The sequence below is a fragment of the Corythoichthys intestinalis genome, chromosome 17, assembly GCF_030265065.1.
Source record: "Corythoichthys intestinalis isolate RoL2023-P3 chromosome 17, ASM3026506v1, whole genome shotgun sequence".
NCBI lineage: Eukaryota > Metazoa > Chordata > Actinopteri > Syngnathiformes > Syngnathidae > Corythoichthys > Corythoichthys intestinalis.
The window spans coordinates 12,164,197-12,183,387 of record NC_080411.1 but is presented as its reverse complement, the minus strand read 5'-3'; the positions used below and the strand labels follow the sequence as shown (position 1 = coordinate 12,183,387).

Genomic DNA, 19,191 nt, shown 5'->3' with positions numbered 1-19,191 from the left:
CAGCTAATGAGTGAATACTATAAAATAAAACAAATACATTTTTAAAAACAAAATATAAAATGCTTGGGGGGGTGGGGGGGGACTCAAAAACTGCCAATAAGAATACCTAAAATTCAGTCAACTTGGATTGGAAGTATTTCACCATCAATTGCAATCAATGACTTAATTTTTCAAAACTAATAAATTAGATAATTGAATTGGAAAATAGTGTTGAAATGTTTAAATCATAAAGCTAAAAAAATCCTGAAGATTCAAAAAATAAAAGTACAGTAAATATGATTAAATCAAATTTTGTATTTAAAATTTCAAAAATTAAATAAAAAAAAAAAAAGGAGGAACTTGTTGTAATATTCCTCCTTTTTTTATTTTTTATTTTCACCCAAAAATATTTTATTACAATTTTTAGTGTTTAATTTTTTTAAGTAATTAAATATATTTTTCTATTTTTTATCTATTTATTATTTTTATTGAATTTAAAAAAGAAGGAACTTATTATTCAATTCCTCCTTTTATTATTTGTGTAGAAGCTTTCTTTAATTTCTAAAAAATAATAATAATAATAATAATAATTTTTTAAAGATTTTTCTATATTTTCTTTATTTCTTTTTATTGTTTAAAATTTTAGAATTTTGAGTTGTATTTTTCATTTAATTTTCTAATATATATGTATATAATTAATATTTCTATGTACTTATGTATTCCTCCTATGATTTTTGATGCATAGTAATGTACAGTGATGTAATGTCTGTTTAACAAAAAGAAATTTAACCCAAGAAATTTAAAAAATAAATGAAAAATAAAAAGGAAATTACTATCAAATTCTTCCTTTTTATTTTTGTATAAAAACATTTTTTTTAATGTTTCACATTTCACCAAATGAAGACAAAAAATGTAGTAATGAGTCTGCAAGTCAGTTATTCTGCTCTTTTTTAAGTTATTTATGTAGTAAAGTAAAAAAAGGCAAATGACTAACTACTGTTACTCGCAGCTCGGCATTGGGCGAAGGATCGGAGATTTTCTTGAGTCCCGCCGTCACGTACGGCCCGCCGGGGCTGGCCCTATCCTGCCCGGCGGTCCTGACCGTGCCCCACTGCGCGGAGGCGGCCGGTGACCACTGGATCACGCGACTGAAGAGGCAGACGCAGGACCGCAAGTGGGAGGTCGGCTATCCATCTTCACGCTAACCTTATATACAATACGTCCTCCATCTCAGCACCTTCTACCCTATCGGCACCCTCTGTCTCACTACCTTCCATCTCAATCCTCTGCTCTTTTAATGGTCTAGTGACCTCATTGAAAGGCGGCGGAGACCTCATGCAGTGAGGCAGGCTGGATTGCGGGGTCTCCTTTGAGGCTCCGTGACATACACACCCACGCAAATGGCGACTATCAAAAGACGGAGGCGCCGCTGCCGTCGGGGGCAGTAGGTTCTGCATAGTTTAGCGGCTATGATCGGTGCAAGATAACGAGAAAGTCGTCTGATGTAACCGTAGATTTCCCAGAGTTAGCATTTTAAACACGACTGGAGGTCTTTGCCGCCCGTTAAAGTGCCAAAAGAGAGTCAAGTCCCCCGCTGCAACCTTTATCAGTCAACTTTAAGACGCCTCGGTGCCTCAAATATAGACATACATAGTAGAAATAAATCGGAAAGCTTCATTTTTTTCCTGGACAGAATCCAGTTTTTTTGTTGTTTTTTGTTTTTTTTGTTTTTTTTTTACTTCAAGCCATTGAAATTCATTCACCATAAAAGTTAATTGTGAGCTATTCCACTGAAACCAGACCCTGTGGTGAAAACTGAGATTTTCGAAAATCCCAAACTCCCATGATATCTGGAATCCAATTAGAAGTGGTGAAATAATTGCATTTTTTTGTTCCAAACTTGAGGAAATTCAGGCTCATTAAACCCGAGGTGATGGCCTATGAAGCCATGAGGCATGATTTCTTTTCAGAAGTCATTAGCAACCAGAGTTGTTAACTCTTTTACACCCAAGCCTATTTTGGCCGAATTTGCATGCCTTTGATGTTGCCTTTATATTTTAAAGAAAAAACTGTTCACAATGACCAAGTTGGGTCCCTTTTTTCAGGATACCTTGAACTTCATGTCCAAACTGTTGTTTTCTTCACTGACCAACTTTAATCCACATTTTGTCCCCAAAAAGACAAAAAAAGCCCAAAATCTTTTTTCAAAATTTGTAATGTTGAAGTCCCACTGACAACCAAACATGCTCGACCAGCCGTTTTGAAGCTTGATAATATTTATTTAATTTGCTAGGATAAACATTCAATAGAAAAAAATAAGATTGAATAGTTTTATGTTTGACAATTCAACACAAACAGCAGCTATGGTTATAGGCGTTTTTGGCCTTAACACATACTATGGTCAAAACATGTTATATACAGTGCAAAATAGTGAGAAAAATAATTATATATATTATCCAACACAAAAAGGGTTTGGTGGATATCTCTTTGAGAAGTTAGGTAATGTACCCATCACCTTATCAAAGGTATATATGTACATGCAATCAAGCTTCTCGAACACACATCTATGTAAAAATTGAAAAGATTCATAGTGAAAAAAAAAATAAACAAACATTGAAAAAAAAAAAGTATTTTGAAAAATATTGACAAGTAGTTCAGTTCAATTTTTTCAGGCATGCGACCCAATAAAGTTTTTTTTTTGCGCACTCAATAAAGTTTGTTTTTGAACATGTCACTGAGCTGCGTCACATACAACGTAACACATCCTACTCATCCGCCGTTTGTGCACTGCTGTCACTTCTACTCGCCGAGATGTCGACTAATCCGAGGAAAACCATGACAAATACAGTTCATCCTATTCCTTGAGTTAATGAAATAATGCATTACCTTGCGCTAAATTTAGTTTTCGATTCATTCTGCACGTTTCAAAGTCGCTCGCTCAATCCAACCGGCCGTTGCTTGCTTCGTGTGTCTCCTTCCCCTTAGTTGGCGCCTTCCTCGTCAATTTATTAAAAATGTTCACATTAGGTCCGTCCTTCTTGACATCACAACGTAGTCTTTTGTGCTGCTTTCGGTTTTGAAAAAAGGACAGGAAATGATGGAAATACGGAGATAGACACATGGTCCATGCAGCGTTTTAAAGCATATTTATGAGTGCAATAAAACTATAAAACTCAAATGACACTATCTCCCGTTTTACTTGGTCGATTGACTTCAAATAAAAACTGGTGTGGACATCAACTTCCGTACTTTTAAACGAGAGCAACCAGGGGCAAGTGGGTGACGTAATTACAGCGTTACGAGGCTTCAAAGATGATATGCGTAAACGTGTTGCATCCTACACGTTCGGTGTTAAAGGGTTAATAACGGCGTTATTTTCTTCAGTAGTGCATAATCTAATTAATTACTTTTCTCATCTTGGCAACGCTGTTACCGTTACTGAGGCGGGAAAGGCATGCATTACTATGAGTTACGACGTTGGTTGACTGACGCGACAAAAGTCTGAAAAAGACGGACTCACTGGGACAAGAAAGCAGAGCAGGAGTGGGGAGGAGGCAAGGGAGTGTGACGCCGTTGCAAACGCGATGCTATGCTAGGTGGCTCCACTAATACCTGACTGTAGGGATCAAGGGACAGAACCCTCCCCTCGTGGCATCTGCAAAACTTGTAGAAATAAAAAATTAATTAATTAATTTAAAAAAAAAAAAAAAATACAATACAATACAATAGATTCCTGCAGCATGAGACACTCTAAAACATAGGCATAAGAATATGTGTAAATGTTTTCTCTCTGAGCTTTTGAAAAATAATCATCTTCCATCATCACCAGGACATTTTAAATCATAATCTGTTGCCCTCTGCCCAAAAGCTGAAGTTGGGTCGTCACTGGGTCTTTCAGCAAGACAATGACCCTAAACAATATGGCCAAATCTACACAGAAATGGTTCACCAGACACAAAATCAAGCTCCTCCCATGGCCATCTCAGTCCCCAGACCTTGTTTTGTTGGCAAAAGGGGGTTGTACAAAGTATTAACACCAGGGGTGCTAATAATTGTGACACACATTATTTGATGTCAAATAATTTTTCCTTTATGTGGGATTTTTTTCCCCACTTGAATGAATGCACTTGTATTGAAGGTTGGATTTTTCTCTTTTTTTCCATTAAGGACCTATATTATTTGAATTTTTTTTTTTTTAATTATTAGAAGCTAAAAAAAACATCTTTTTCAGGGGTGCCAATAATTAAGGAGGGCACTGTAAGCTGCACACAGACTACTTTTCTTTGTATCAAAGTGTCATTTTGTCAGTGTTGTCCCATGAAAAGATATACTTAAATATCTGCAGAAATGCGAGGGGTGTACTCACTTTTGTGATACACTGTATTGTTCTATCAAACACAACAGTTCTTTTGGCTCAAAATACAGCAATTCGTTTTAAAGAGGAGTGCAAGAGCCGAAACTGCTTTTTCAGTCTTGTCTGTGTTTTCCGCCATATGCATTGCTCATCCTTTCCCTATAACATGTCAGTGACGTTCATCCAATCCCGCTTTCATTATCGCTCCCCGTAGGAGGTAATTGCAGCTACTGTCCTAAGAGTCAGACTGGCGACAGTTTGACAAGCGCTGCAAACCGCATGTGGGCTCAACCGACGGCGTGGGTTTTCTGTTTTTCCCCGACAGGACGTGATGTGCGTGCAAGAGGAGTGCACTTCCTGCTACTGCCTGCTGGAGGAGCAGCGCTGCCACATGCTGCTCGAGCGGCCCGGTCGCTACGCCCTGGTGGGCGAACCACTTCGACCGCACGCCGCCAAGCGCCTGCGACTGGCCGCCTTCGGAAGCCACGACGCCGCCAAGCCGATGGGCTTCATCCTCAGGGTCTACTGCGTGGACGACACGCCGCACGCCTTCCAGGTAATGACCAGAGCTACTGTTTTATGTCATGAGTATGATCTTATTCGGAATTGGTATGCGTATAATTCATCCGGCGCCCACAGGAGGTGGCGGCGGGCGAGCGCGTCCGAGGCGGGCGCCTGCTGGAGGAGCCCAAAGTGTTGTCGTTCCGTGGGAATGCTCTGAGCCTGCAGGTGAATATCCAGGATGTCCCGCAGATGTTGTGGAACATCAAGCCTTTCACCACCTGCCAGGTAAACCCGACATGATACCAACAACTCTGTGGGTTATATCATAGACTTCATAATGTATTGACATGACACATTCCAAATTCAATGCTTCACGCCTTACCGAAGGGGCCGTCAAACACTCTGCTTCATTTATTAGCAGTCGGTCACATGCAGCAATCTAACGCCGAATTTAGGTTGAAAAAGTACGAAAGATGTACTGCATACAAACAGGAAGGATTGTCTCAGGAGTGATATGTTCGAGGATTCTAGGAAATTAATATATTTTTTGTACCATGAATGCATTGTAAAACATGAAAAAAAATCAATGGGCGAATGCCGCTACAGCAGTCGCCGTATTTACTTAAAATAAATGCTTTTCCCACGTTTTTTTGCTTTTAACCAAGAATCAAGACTCTTTTACACCCATATCGATTAAAAATTCAGGGTTTTAAGCATTTATTCACAAGAATTTTCAACGGGAAAAGCTCTTTGTTTACATATTGCGGCCGCTAATGTTCTTAATGACTAGCCTCATAGTTCGCAATATTTACATAAAATAAATGCTACCTGCACGTTTTTTTTTTTTTTTAAACAAAAATTGAGACTGTTTTACGTCCATTTCTATCAAGAATTCAGGGATTTAAGCATTTACTCACAAGAATTTTCAATGGAAAAAGCTCTTTGTTTACAAATTGCGGCCGCTGATTTCCTTAATGACTAGCCACATAGTTTGAAATATTTACGCAAAATAAATGCTACCTGCACGTTTTTTTTTTGCTATTGACCAAGAACCGAGACTGTTTTTCGTCCATATCTATAAAGAATTCAGGGATTCGAGCATTTATTCACAAGATTTTTTAATGGAAAAAGCTCTTTGTTTACAAATTGTGACTGCTAATTTCATTACTGACTGGCCTCATAGTTCGCAATATTTACGTAATATAAATGCTACCTGCACGGTTTTTTGCTTTTAACCAAGAACCGAGACTGTTTTACGTCAATATCTATAAAGAATCCAGCGTTTTAAGCATTTATTTACAAGAATTTTCAATGGAAAAAGCTGTTTACAAGTTGCGGCCGCTAATTTCCTTACTGACTAGCCTCATAGTTCTCAATATTTAGCTAAAATAAATGCTACCTGCACGTTTTTTTTGCTTTTAACCAAGAACCGAGACTGTTTAACGTCCATATCTATAAAGAACTCAGGGATTTGAGCATTTAGTCACAAGAATTTTTAACTGAAAAAGCTCTTTGTTTAGTTATGACGGCCGCTAATTTCTTTACTGAGTAGCCTCATAGTTCGCAATACTTATGTAACTTATGTAAAATAAATGTTACCTGCATGTTTTTTTTTTTTTTTTTTTGCTTTTAACCAAGAATCGAGACTGTTCTACGTCCATATCTATAAAGAACTCAGCGATTTAAGCATTTATTCATTACACTTTTCAACGGAAAAAGCTCTTTGTTAACATATGGTGGCCGCTAACGTCCTTAATGACTAGCCTCATAGTTTGCAATATTTACGTAAAATAAATGCTACCTGCATGTTTTTTTTTGTTTTTACCAAAATCCGAGACTGTTTTACATCCATATCTATAAAGAATTCAGGGATTTAAGCATTTATTCACAAGAATTTTCAATGGAAAAAGCTCCTTGTCTACATATGGCGGCTGCTAATTTCCTTAATGACTAGCCTCATAGTTCGCAATACTTACGTATAATAAATGCTACCTGCACGTTTTTTTTTTGCTTTTAACCAAGAATCGAGACTGTCTTACGTCCATATCTATAAAGAATTTAGGGATTTTAGCATATATTCACAAGAATTTTCAACGGAAAAAGCTTTCTTTACATTTGGCGGCCGCTAATTTCCTAACTGGCTTGCCTCATAGTTAGCAATACTTCCGTAAAATAAATGCTGCCTGCACGTTTTTTTTTTGCTTTTAACCAAGAACCGAGACTGTTTTACGTCCATATCTATAAAGAACTCAGGGATTTGAGCATTTATCCACAAGAATTTTGAACGGAAAAAGCTCTTTGATTAGTTATGGCGGCCGCTAATTTCCTTACTGACTAGCCTCATAGTTCGCAATACTTATGTAAAATAAATGCTACCTGCACGTTTTTTGTTGTTTTTTTTTTGCTTTTAACCAAGAATCGAGACTGTTTTACGTCCATATCTATAAAGAATTCAGGGATTTAAGCATTTATTCACGAGAATTTTCAACGGAAAAAGCTCTTTCTTTACATTTGGCGGCCGCTAATTTCCTTACTGAATAGCCGCATTGTTCGCAATATTTACGTAAAATAAATGCTACCTGCACGTTTTTTTTTTTGCTTTTAACCAAGAATTGAGTTTTATGTCAATTACTATAAAGAATTCAGGGATTTAAGCATTTATTTACAAGAATTTTCAACAGAAAAAGCTCTTTGTCTGTTTTTCCATTCGGTCAGCTTTGCCGGAGATAGGCCCCCTATGAATCAGCCACGTGTCCCGTCAATACATTATGAAGTCTATGGTTATAGTTTCACAAATGGTTGGCACCATCTTATATATTGTCTTCTCTACGACTACCTTTTTCTTTTTGCAGGAGTTCTCCTTCTGTCAGGTGTGGTGGGGCAAACAGCGCCCCCTGCACTGTGCCTTCTCCCTGGAGCGTAACAGCGCCTCCTCCTCCCCTTCGTCTCCCCTCTCGTGTAAGATCAGCGTGCGTCAGGTTCAAGGTGAAGAGCACATCCTTCAGGTCTACACGACAGTGCAGCCCGAGGTGAGACAGCAAACAATTAAATGTTTGTAGCCCATGATTTTTACTGTCAAGTGTCATGACCGAAAGAACAAGGTCCAGGATACAAGCAACCGAAATGAGTTTCCGTAGGGTGTCCAAGCTGTCACTTAGAGATAAGGTGAGAAGCTCGGTCATCTGGGAGGGGCTCGGAATAGAGCCGCTGCTCTTGCGCATCGAGAGGAGCCAGATAAGGTGGCTCGGGGATCTGATTAGGATCCCCCCGGGACACCTCTCTGGTGAGGTGTTCCGGGCACGTCCTACTGGGAGGAGCCTGCAGGGACAACCCAGAACACGCTGAGGAGATTATGTCTCCCCGCCGATCTGGGAACACCTTGGGATTCTCCAAGAAGAGCTTGATGAAGTGGCTGGGGAAAGGAAAGTCTAGGATTCCCTGCTAAAGCTGCTGCCCCCTTGACCCAACCTCGGATAAGCGGAAGTGCTTTGACCTCTTGAGCTGCTTATAATTTGTTTAACGGTTATTTTTTCCTCTCCTTACCAGAACGCCAAGTTAGCGTTCCCGATCTCCTGTGAATCGGACTGTTCCGTCACCTCGCAGACGGGATCACGGGCCTTCAAGATCCCGCTCTCCATCCGCCAGAGGATCAGCGCCACCTTCGACGGCACCAACGCCAAGGGAAAAGACTGGCGCCTCTTAGCCCAGAAGCTACACGTGGACAGGTGGGAAATCTTCCATTTGAATCCTGAATGGACTAGCGTTTTGACAAGCAGAATTGTTAACTGCTTATTTAGAATGTAGGATAGGGACAGCCTGGTCGGGTTTAATCTGCCATCAGGCACCAAAGCCTTCAGTTGTGCCCATGCTGCTGATTTCATTATAGATGTCGAGGCGTGCAAGAGCGGCGTTCCGTTTGGCACGCCAGATTCTGATCGGGAAGGTCTCAGACCGTCGGAAACCTCGACCCGCTTACTTTGCGTGAATGCTTGCTGATTCCTGATGACCTTGCTAGTAGGGAAAACTGGGAATAGGAGCGACAGGACAGAAGTGAGACAGGAGAAGAGTCAGCGGGTCTCTTGGGTTCGTTAAGCTGGTTTATGCAATTATTTCTGCAAATATTTACACGTGGTCACTTGTAGGGATGAGGAAGAACATCAGGAGGCGGGTGAGACAAACTATGGTGACACACTGTCCCCTAGTGGACAATACTGTAACAGCCAAGTCACTTTTAGGAAGAGCTTGATGCTTATAGACCAGAAGCGATTGCTGTAAGAGTGCAAAGGAAGCTCAGCCTCACCAAAAATGTGAAAAAATAAGTGATCAAGTGTATTCTCTTGTCATAGAACTCAATTGACTTTTGTGGCCGGGGGCAACAATGTTGATGACCCCGAAACGCAGTATCAGCAATAAAATTAACTCACAAGATGTAGTAGCTTAGTTTTTCTGTCTTACCTAGTGGAGAGTAGACGCCGCATCCGTTTTGACTGAATATTCCAGCCAGGAACATTTATAATAATACGTTAAAAATGAGCGTTTTTTTTTTGTTGTTGTTGTTTTGTTTTTTGTTTGTTTGTTTTGTTTTGTTTTGTTTCCCATCATTTTTTAGGGTTGACGTCTTTCGTGGAGCAAACTGAAACTCCGATCACCATTTTGGCGGTGCTCCCGAGCGTAACATGGTCCACATCTACAATCCTTGGTTCTAGCTCAGTAGTTGTTGTTACTTTTGAAAGTTTAGGTTTGAAAAAATTACATACATATATCCAGGGGTGAAAGTGGCTAGAATTTCTTGCGAGAACTCCCCGACGTGAATGTCGCTACGGAGCCAGAATCTTATTTATTTATTTATTTTAGGGCTGTCAAACGATTAAAAATTTTTATCGAGTTAATTACAGCTTAAAAATTAATTAATCGTAATTAATCGCAATTAATCGCAATTCAAACCATCTATAAAATATGCCATATTTTTCTGTAAATTATATATATATTCTGTAAAATAAATTGTTGGAATGGAAAGATAAGACACAGGATGGATATATACATTCAACATACAGTACATAAGGACTGTAGTGGGCATTTCACTCTACTGTCATTTAAATCTGTCTATGCTGTCCTCACTCCGAAGAGTCTACTTTTTCCTAAGCTAGACAGCTAGTGAACGACGCCTTAATAATTAGACTTCTTCCTTTTTCATCTGATTGATTAATAAAATGGCCTCAAACCATTGTCCTCTTTAGACCGTCATAAAACTACCAAAAAAAAGTACACAAGCATTGCATTAGCAACAACGTTAGCTTAGCATGCTATACAGGTTCACTAAACATAAACAAAAAGCGTCTCATACAAAAAATATAACATTTCGCTTACTAACATAATATGTACATTCTTTACAACAACCATACTTACGGTCAAATCTTGTCCAAGGATCATATAAGTACAACATTATCAGCCCGAGACGTCGTGCAGCCATATTGAACTGGACTGAAAACAATAAACCATGTCTCAAAGCGACCACAAGAGTTCGCCGTTGGACAGCACAAAAAGCCTTGCTGTAAAACTTACCAAAAGGCAGAATACTTTCTGAGCGGGACATGTGCATTAATTGCGTCAAATATTTTAACGTGATTAACTAAAAAAATTCATTACCGCGCGTGAACGCGATAATTTTGACAGCCCTAATTTATTTATTTATTTATTTATTGGGGGGAGGGGGGCAAACCTCTTAAACTACTGAAATGCAAAGAAAACTGTTTAAGCTGTTTTTTATATAACACAAACAAAAATTGATTTACATTCAACATTCAAATTCTTTTTCAATGATTTGCAAAATAAAAGTTAACAGAAACAGCAATAACCCCAACCTCCATCTCCTAATTTTTATTTTCCCTCATTTCCTCACATACTAAATGCCAAATCTCAATTTTAACTACTTAAGAATATAGGATGTATATAAAAATTGAAGTTAATGTAAACATTTATTTATTTATTTATTTTAATAGTAAACATATAAATAACATTCACTCAGAAAAATAAGTACAAATGACTTATTTTATGCAGTGTAATGGAATATATTTTGAAGATCCCGCAAAAATTGACTTTTTTTTTTATCTTAAGGAAATGAATAAGTAGCCTAACATGAATTAACAAATATAAGTCCTAAGAGCAAATTGACAGCTAAGATGTTCTGAACCTCCCCAACAGAGCAAATAAAACTAAGTATGATAAATAAGCCTCCTCAACTCTTTCGTTGCTCTTAAAGATTTGATCCATTTTATGTTGCATTGCCCTTTTTTGTCGCATCAATTCAACCTTTTTTTTTTTTTTTTTTTTTTTTTTTTTGCTGTTCCAGAAAATATGCACATTTTAACCAATCACAGCTAACTACTGTATCTCTGCTGATTACATGTCAGTGTGTCAGCCAGTTGAATGGATAAATGAGTCCAGGGGTTTTGCTTTGCTGCGTGCATTCGCACATTGACGTAACTCATCATCGTCAGACTCAGATAACTGCAGCAGCTGGGGAAACCTCCATGCCATCCGTGGGGGGGTGGAACCAACATAACGTCCGTGGGATAAAATAAATAATAAATATTAACGGAATATGCTACACAAGCAGTTTATTATGCTTTTTGTTAACACTTGTGTATGTAAATCTGATGTTGGTAGATTGTTTTCTTTTTGGAGATGGAGACTTTCACCCCTACACACAGTACTGTATATTTTTATTATATTATGTATATACAGGATATACTGTATGTACTGTATATATTTTCCCCAAGTGGAAGCTTCCATGTTCCTAATAAATTTAATAATTACAAATAAATATATACAGTACAGTGCAAAAGTTTTAGGCAGGTGTCCTGCCTAAAACTTTTGCACAGTACTGTATATCCATCTTGCCTCTTCCGTCATCAGGTGTTATTTTTTGGGCTAAGCAAAGCAATTGACCGTCTCTAAGTCGCTAGTCACATGATCTGTTTGAAAATAATTTTGACCCATTATGATAATATATTTTTGTTCATTTCATTCATTTTTGTTGTTTGTTTTATTGCTTTACAACTTTTATAGACAACATTTTACCAGCAAAGTCTTGATTTTAAATTCATATATTGGAAAGTCAATTATTTTATGACAAAACAGCGGACAGGGAGGGGTTATGGAGGGACAGAAGAAAAGAAACACAAGAAAAGAAAGACAAACAACAACAAGAAATACATTGAACGCCTACACTAACTATTAATATGTTGGTGCTATCGTCAGCTAGATGTATTTCCGGTTGACACCATGTGGGGGGCCTGTTGACCGGTGAAAGAAGGGGAGGGGGGTGGGGAAGTCTATAAGCTAAGTGATTGGGAGGGGTAGAGTGTACACAAATCAGCTCTGTGATCTGGAACCCAGTAACCGTGTGAATCCCTTGTGAGTGTAAGCCCGTTGGCAACCGACACTATGCCGCCCCACTGCCAGTCCTGGCACCGGGACCCCCCAACCGAGCGCGCCCGATCACATCCAGCTGAACGTGAGCCCTGCCAAATACGCAACAGCCACGCAGACGAGCGGAGACACCGCGCAGGCGCCAACCTAGGGCCACGACCCCCACCCAGCCAGCCCGGGGAGGAAGGGTCGGCTGGTTGCAGCGCCATGCATCGTTCCTCCCGCAGCCCAGCAAAGGAGCCATTGTCACACCCCACGGGATCCAGGGTGGTCCCCTGGGCCACCCGCGCTCCCATCAACCGGCCCTCAGGGATGGGAAGAGGGGACGCACCATCTAACCCCACCCCCGTCCGCCCACCCGGCCCACGAGCCACAGCTGCAGCCCCCCAACCAGCACAGCACGCCGCGGGACCCCCAGCAGTCCACCAGGCAACATCCAGCCGATACACCGGCGTCCAACCATCAAAAATAGACATTGATTGCGAAAATGGTTCAATATTAGATGAAATGTCTTGTTTTCTCATGTATATTTATAATTGCTCTTTACCTAAAAAAAAAATGATTTATTCAATTACTCGATTAATCGATAGAATTTTAAGTCGATTACTCGATTACTAAAGTATTCGATAGCTGCAGCCCTATCATTGACTAATATGTGCTGTAACGCAAATTCTCAGTGCATTAAACCGTGTGGACGCTGACCATCTCCAGAGTTGAGAGTGCATAGTTCACTGTAGCGAAATAAGACCAGTCATTGGCCAGATGATGGTTTGTCCTACCCATCGGACACTCAGCATCTCTGTGGGCAGTGGATGGGGAGCGTCAGGCCCAGATACTCAGCTTCTCTGAAGATGATTGGATAATCTGTCTGAGGCTGAATCCCTCACCAATCATTTCGTTGGTCTGAGTTGAACCGGAGACTTTCTTCATCATCCTAGCAACACTTGTTAAAATCAACTAGCGAAAAATCAAGCTCCTATTTTCTTATATACAGTGGGGAGAACAAGTATTTGATACACTGCAGATTTTGCTGGTTTTCCCACTTGCAAAGCATGTAGAGGTCTGTAATTTGTATCATAAGTTCTCTTCAACTGTGAGGGACGGAATCTAATACAAACAAACAGAAAATCACATTGTATGATTTTTAAATAATAAATTTGCATTTAATTGCATCAAATAAGTATTTGATACATCACAAAAATCGAACTTAATATTTGGTACAGAAACCTTTGTTTGCTATTACAGATACCAAACGTTTCCTGTAGTCCTTGACAAGGTTTGCACACACTGCAGCAGGGATTTTGGCCCACTCCTCCATGCAGATCTTCTCCAGAGCCTTCAGGTTTCGGGGCTGCTGCCGGGCAACACGGACTTTCAGCTCCCTCCATAGATTTTCTATCGGGTTCAGATCTGGTGACTGGCTAGGCCACTCCAGGACCTTAAGATGCTTCTTACGGAGCCACTCTTTAGTTGCCTTGGCTGTGTGCTTTGGGTCGTTGTCATGCTGGAAGACCCAGCCACGACCCATCATCAGGGCTCTCACTGAAGGAAGGAGGTTGTCAACCAAGATCTGGCGATACATAGCCCCATCCATCCTCCCCTCAATACGGTGCAGTCGTCCTGTACCCTTGGCAGAGAAGCAGCCTCAAAAAATGATGTGACTTTCTCCCATTGCTCCCCTGGATCATCCAGATGGTCAGTGGCAAACTTCAGATGTGTCTGGACATGCACTGGCTTCAGCAGTGGGACCTTGCGTGCGCTGTAGGATTTTAATCCATGACGGCGTAATGTGTCTCCGATGGTTTTCTTCGAGACTGTGGTTCCAGCTCTCTTCAGGTCATTGACCAGGTCCTGCCGTGTAGTTGTGGGCTGATCCCTCACCTTCCTCATGATCAGTGATGCCCCAGAAGATGAGATCTTGCATGGAGCCCCAGAACGAGGCAGATTGACCGTCAACTTGAATTTCTTCCATTTTCTAATAATCGCTCCAACAGTTGTTACCTTGTCACCAAGCTGCTTGCTTATTTTCCTGTAGCCCATCCCAGCCTCGTGCAGGTCTATTATTTTATCCCTGATGTCCTTACACAGCTCTTTCGTCTTGGCCATTGTGGAGAGGTTGGAGTTTGTTTGTTTGAGCATGTGAACAGGTGTCTTTTATACAGGTAACAAGTTCAAACAGGTGCAGTTACTTCCGGTAGTGAGTGGAGAACAGGAAGGGTTCTTAAAAAAGAACTATGAGCCGAAATATTTACTAGTTGGTAATGTATCAAATACTTATTTAAGTTAAATACAAATTTATTATTAAAAAAATTATACAATGTGTTTTTCTGGATTTTTGTATTAGATTCCGTCCCTCACAGTTGAAGAGAACTTAATGATACAAATTACAACCCTCTACATGGCTTGCAAGTGGAAAAACTAGCAAAATCGGCAATGTATCAAATACTTGTTCTCCTCACTGTAGCTGCTCATGTTTAGAGACTGAATTCTGTCACTCTAGTTTCCGTCCCTACCAATTAGCGGGTGCCCCTCCACCATCAAAAGCACTCATAGGGAGACACACTTTGAGCTGCATCCGCCACTACTATAGACGATTCCATTTTCTGAGTTCTCATTGTCCTCAAATCTTAATCGGGTTAGGTACCGTTGAGGTGTTCACAGTTGTGTTGTCACCTCACAGGAACCTGGGCTACTTCGCCTGCCACGAAAGTCCAGCATCAGTGATCCTGAGCTTGTGGGAGGCGCAACAGCAAGACTCTGCCGACCTGGACTCCCTGGCCAGCGCCTTGGAGGAGATCGGTCGAGTGCAGTCGCCGACCGGGGGTGCGGGCAAGGACACGCGAGATTCGCTAAACTCGGCAAGGACTGCAGATTGAAGGTCTGGACAACTGCATGAACGCTTAGAAACAGGGACTTCCTGGAATCAAAACAGAAGCTCCTTTAAGGTGAGCTTTGTGTTGTCGGGAAGGACTGACGACAAGTGTCCATCTTGGAGAGATGATTTCCTGTTCCTCTTCCTTCGGGAGCGGCAAACATTTAGTGTGACGTCATGTTGTCATTTTTTTGCTTTTGCGTCGTGTCTATAATCGTGCAAAAAAAGTGGAGGTCATAACAAATGCAAAATGTTGGAGACTTGATGCCAGATGTGTTATACCAAAAAAATGGCATGAGGAAGATCTTTTTGCGGTGAGACACTCGCTGAAGGGTTGGAGCCTAGGGCCTGGCTCACTTGCACCCAACAGAATAAAGTGGCTTTGTGTCCAATCGTGTGACTCTCTTCTCACCGTCCAAACTACATTGTAAAAATGCATGTCTAATCAGGAGGAAATTGGTTGGGACACAATTAGTTTTGAGTCTTAAATATCAAAGCCAAATTTTATGAGACATGTTAATTTGGGGAAAAACTAATATTAGCAGAGCCTAAGGTAGTGACAGGCTAGTTGAGCAGCAAAATGCTGTTAGGCTTGAAAACCTATCAGACGGGACTTGAGCAATGTCTTTAAACACATCAGGGCTGGTCGTCTCGCTGACAATGGCTTTGCAGGCAGGTAGTATTAACGTCTCTGCCACTGTTTGGCAATTTCTCTGTGTTTTCACGAAGGCGTAAAAAATAGTCCATCGACTTGTCCTGAAGGGACGGGCGTTCATTTGAAGATGACGTTTAAGCTTGTATGGCGCCATGGCGCTAGATAGCCGCTCGTGTCGCGTTCAAGTACTGCTCGGATTTCTAGCCATCTCCCGCCTTGCTGTCCTCGATAATGTGTTGGAATAAAACAAAGAGGGAGGATTAACAGTGGTCACATATGGATAAAATGGAAAGGACACTTTTGTGTATATCGACACTTGACGAGTCAAATAATGAACAGTAGACGTGCTGGGGTCCACATTGTTGCGGAGAGCAAGGTGGCTGATGGCTAGAAGTCCGAGCAGCTCTTGAACGCAACACGAGTCATCTGCACACAACCGAGAACTTTTTGCCTACTCCTTCCTTCCTACTGCAACTTTGCCCGACGATGTTAAAAAAAAAAAAGCGACATTGGATAATTTCTCGCGGCACACCTGACGATCTCTCACGGCGCGGCACAATCGGTTGAAAAACACTGGAATATAGGGTTCATTCGCTCCGTGTGTCTGTGTTTTTGTGGAAGATTTTTTTTTTAAATTACACAGTACAGTTTAATCGAGCTAGGGCGACCACAGCCGTTCCTCAGGCCCAGGGCGGGCCCGGCCCCCTAATGCCCGCCCATGCCGCCGGGTCTGAATGCAGCACTGCTAAGAAATACTTTTGGACTGTGTCCCTAATTAAAAGACCAACGAAAGTGTATTACCTATGTGACACCAAAAGAGGGAGCTGTTTGTTTTCGTTCTAATCGTGAAAATGCTGTCTTCTGTGAATGCCCATACAGTTTCCATGACATAAGGCCCTCGACCCCACAACTCACACACAGCCATCAGTCTATGTGTAGCAGGGGCTGCTGGGTAAATATTAATCTGCTTTATTAGCTTCACTGGGCTAAGCGTGACCGAGCCGGATGTCCACAGAACCCCCCCCCCCCCCTTCACCACCACCACCACCAATAATCCTCTACCCCCCAGCTTCGATAGCTACTCCCACACATCCCCCCCTTTAGCATTCCAGCTGGGACAAACAGGAAGTGTGTGAGTGTATGTGTGTGTGGGAGGGGGGGCGTCTGAGAGGAGGGGGGCGCTAAATGCAAGTCATGTGCAGCTCATGAGAACTAAAAGCTAGGCAGAAAAAAGAAAGTGGCAAAGTTGTTTTGCTTTGGGACAACTGGGTCCCAACTCTTGTTGCTACGGCTACGCTCCCGTTCCCAGGATAACACCTGTAGCTAGTGTGCTTAACTGAGTACAGTAACTGTTTGTTTTAAGGTTGTTGTTTTTTTTTTAAACCTAGGGTAGAAACATTTAATGTTTTTTTTTTTTTAATTAACTTATTAAGTGTTTTGGTTGTTAGTTATAGCTTCAATACTAACTACGAAAAAAAGGGGTCAATATTTTAAACCCGTGTTAGTTTGCTTAGTTAGTTCGGGATCAGAGGGTAGTCAAAAATTTTGCTCAAGTAAGAGTAGTGTTACGTTAAAACAGGGGTCCCCAAACTACGGCCCGCCTCCACATTTGGTCCGGCCCCCTGAACAAAAAACAAAAAATTGAAAAAAAAATTTATTTTTTTTTCCAATAGTGTTATTTCCTGGCTTTTTTTCTGTGAAGAACCCAGAAAGGGTTATTTGGTTATTATCTATTTAATTAATACTGTTATTTTTTATTATTATTATTTTATTTACTTTTGTTCCGTGAAGAATCCAGAAAGGGTTATTTGATTGTGGCTTTCTGAAAAACAATAAATCTTTACATTTTGGCACTCCTGCAATTGTCACACCTTTTCTGTTACAAACTGACCCCGGCCCCTCATCAGAGAAGGGAAAAGTTTTGTGGCCCTCAAAGGAAAAAGTTTGGGGACCCCTGCTTTAAAATAAAATTATTCAAGTAAAAGTACCGTATTGGCCCTAATATAAGACGGCTCTGATTATAAGACGACCCCCTCTTTTTCAAGACTCAAGTTTGAAAAAAGACTTTTTGAACACCAAATTAATTTTTATACAGAAAATAATTACAGTACATCTGAAAAAAATGATTATAACAATATATTTGAGAGAAAAAGCATGTTTTTTTTGCCTCATTCAAATCTTAATATCTGAACATTTAAATATGTAAACTAAAGTGCAATCACATTCGTAAATGAATGTCTCTGGTTTTTTAAATGTAAATAAACCAATCCATTGTGATAAAACAACAAAATTGCAATAACTGCATTAACCATCAAAGTGAGGTCTAACTGTAACTGTAGTCTTGTAACAAATCTGAATAAGGAAAAACATTGCAATGAAATAATGCAAACTGGTTAAACTTGAGAGTAGCTGAGATCTGTCATGACAGAACATCGCTTCAATGATATCTGGCGCCATCTAGCGTCGTGAATGGGTATAATTTCTAGACCGCGAATATAAGACGACCCCTACTTTTTCAGTCTTATTTCAACACAAAAAGCACCGTCTTATATTCGGGCCAATACGTTAGTTATCCAAAAAAAAATACTCAAGTGCAAGTAAAGTATTCACTGAAAAAAATACTCAAGTAATGCTTAAAATGTTCGATTTTTTATTAAACAATGGTATATACTTTGTTTATTTCTTAGCACATCTATATGAATTGTCAATATTATACCGTACTATAACTTATTACATGACCATATTTGGCCCAAGAAAACACAGAAATCATTAACTTATGATTAGAAAAATCTACAGAAATGAAACATTACTGGGCCAAAGAGATTGAGTGACCTCTAGTGGAGAAAACATATTCTACCATGAAATTTATACAATCATATCTCTGGTTTTCCGTGACCTATCAGTGCAAATAAAAACTGGGCGAGAGGTTGAAATCTATCACGATCAATCGTCATCTGTATGAGTTGTAATTATTATATTATACATTGACCTTTTACATGACCATATTAGGCCCCAAAGAACACGCAGAAATCATCAAATTCCGACTAGAAAAATCCACAGAAATGAAGCATCACTTGCCCAAAGAGAATGAGTGCCCTCTAGTGAAGAAAACATATCCTAAAATGAAATTTAAACGATCATATAGCTGGTTTTCCCTGACCTATCAGTGCCAAATAAAACTTGGCAAGAGGTTGAAATCTATCACGATCTATCATCATTTATATGAATTGTTATTATTATACCGTACTTTAACCTATTACGTGACCATATTAGGCCCCAAAGAACACACAGAAATCATCAAATCCTGACTACAAAAATCCAAAGAAATGAAGCATCCCTGCCCAAAGAGAATGAGTGTCCTCTAGTGGAGAAAACAAATCCTACCATGAAATTTAA

At 40.3% G+C, this 19,191-nt stretch overlaps 1 protein-coding gene across 5 annotated transcripts in view; it reads left to right on the top strand.

Moving 5' to 3' along the window:
• LOC130905495 (netrin receptor UNC5D-like) overlaps nucleotides 1–18,329 on the top strand; it is a 477,495-nt gene extending 459,166 nt beyond the window's left edge. For 2 of the 5 annotated variants that reach the window (XM_057818978.1, XM_057818977.1), the window contains 6 exons: nucleotides 989–1,160; nucleotides 4,659–4,889; nucleotides 4,973–5,122; nucleotides 7,690–7,866; nucleotides 8,384–8,562; nucleotides 14,949–18,328. In XM_057818978.1, the coding sequence (XP_057674961.1) occupies nucleotides 989–1,160; nucleotides 4,659–4,889; nucleotides 4,973–5,122; nucleotides 7,690–7,866; nucleotides 8,384–8,562; nucleotides 14,949–15,144 (1,105 nt within the window). In that variant the 3' untranslated portion in view covers nucleotides 15,145–18,328. Of the gene's footprint in view, nucleotides 1–988; nucleotides 1,161–4,658; nucleotides 4,890–4,972; nucleotides 5,123–7,689; nucleotides 7,867–8,383; nucleotides 8,563–14,948 lie in introns of all 5 variants that reach the window. The other 3 variants (XM_057818976.1, XM_057818975.1, XM_057818979.1) reach the window with 2 other exon arrangements.
• The last annotated feature ends 862 nt before the right edge of the window (nucleotides 18,330–19,191 follow it).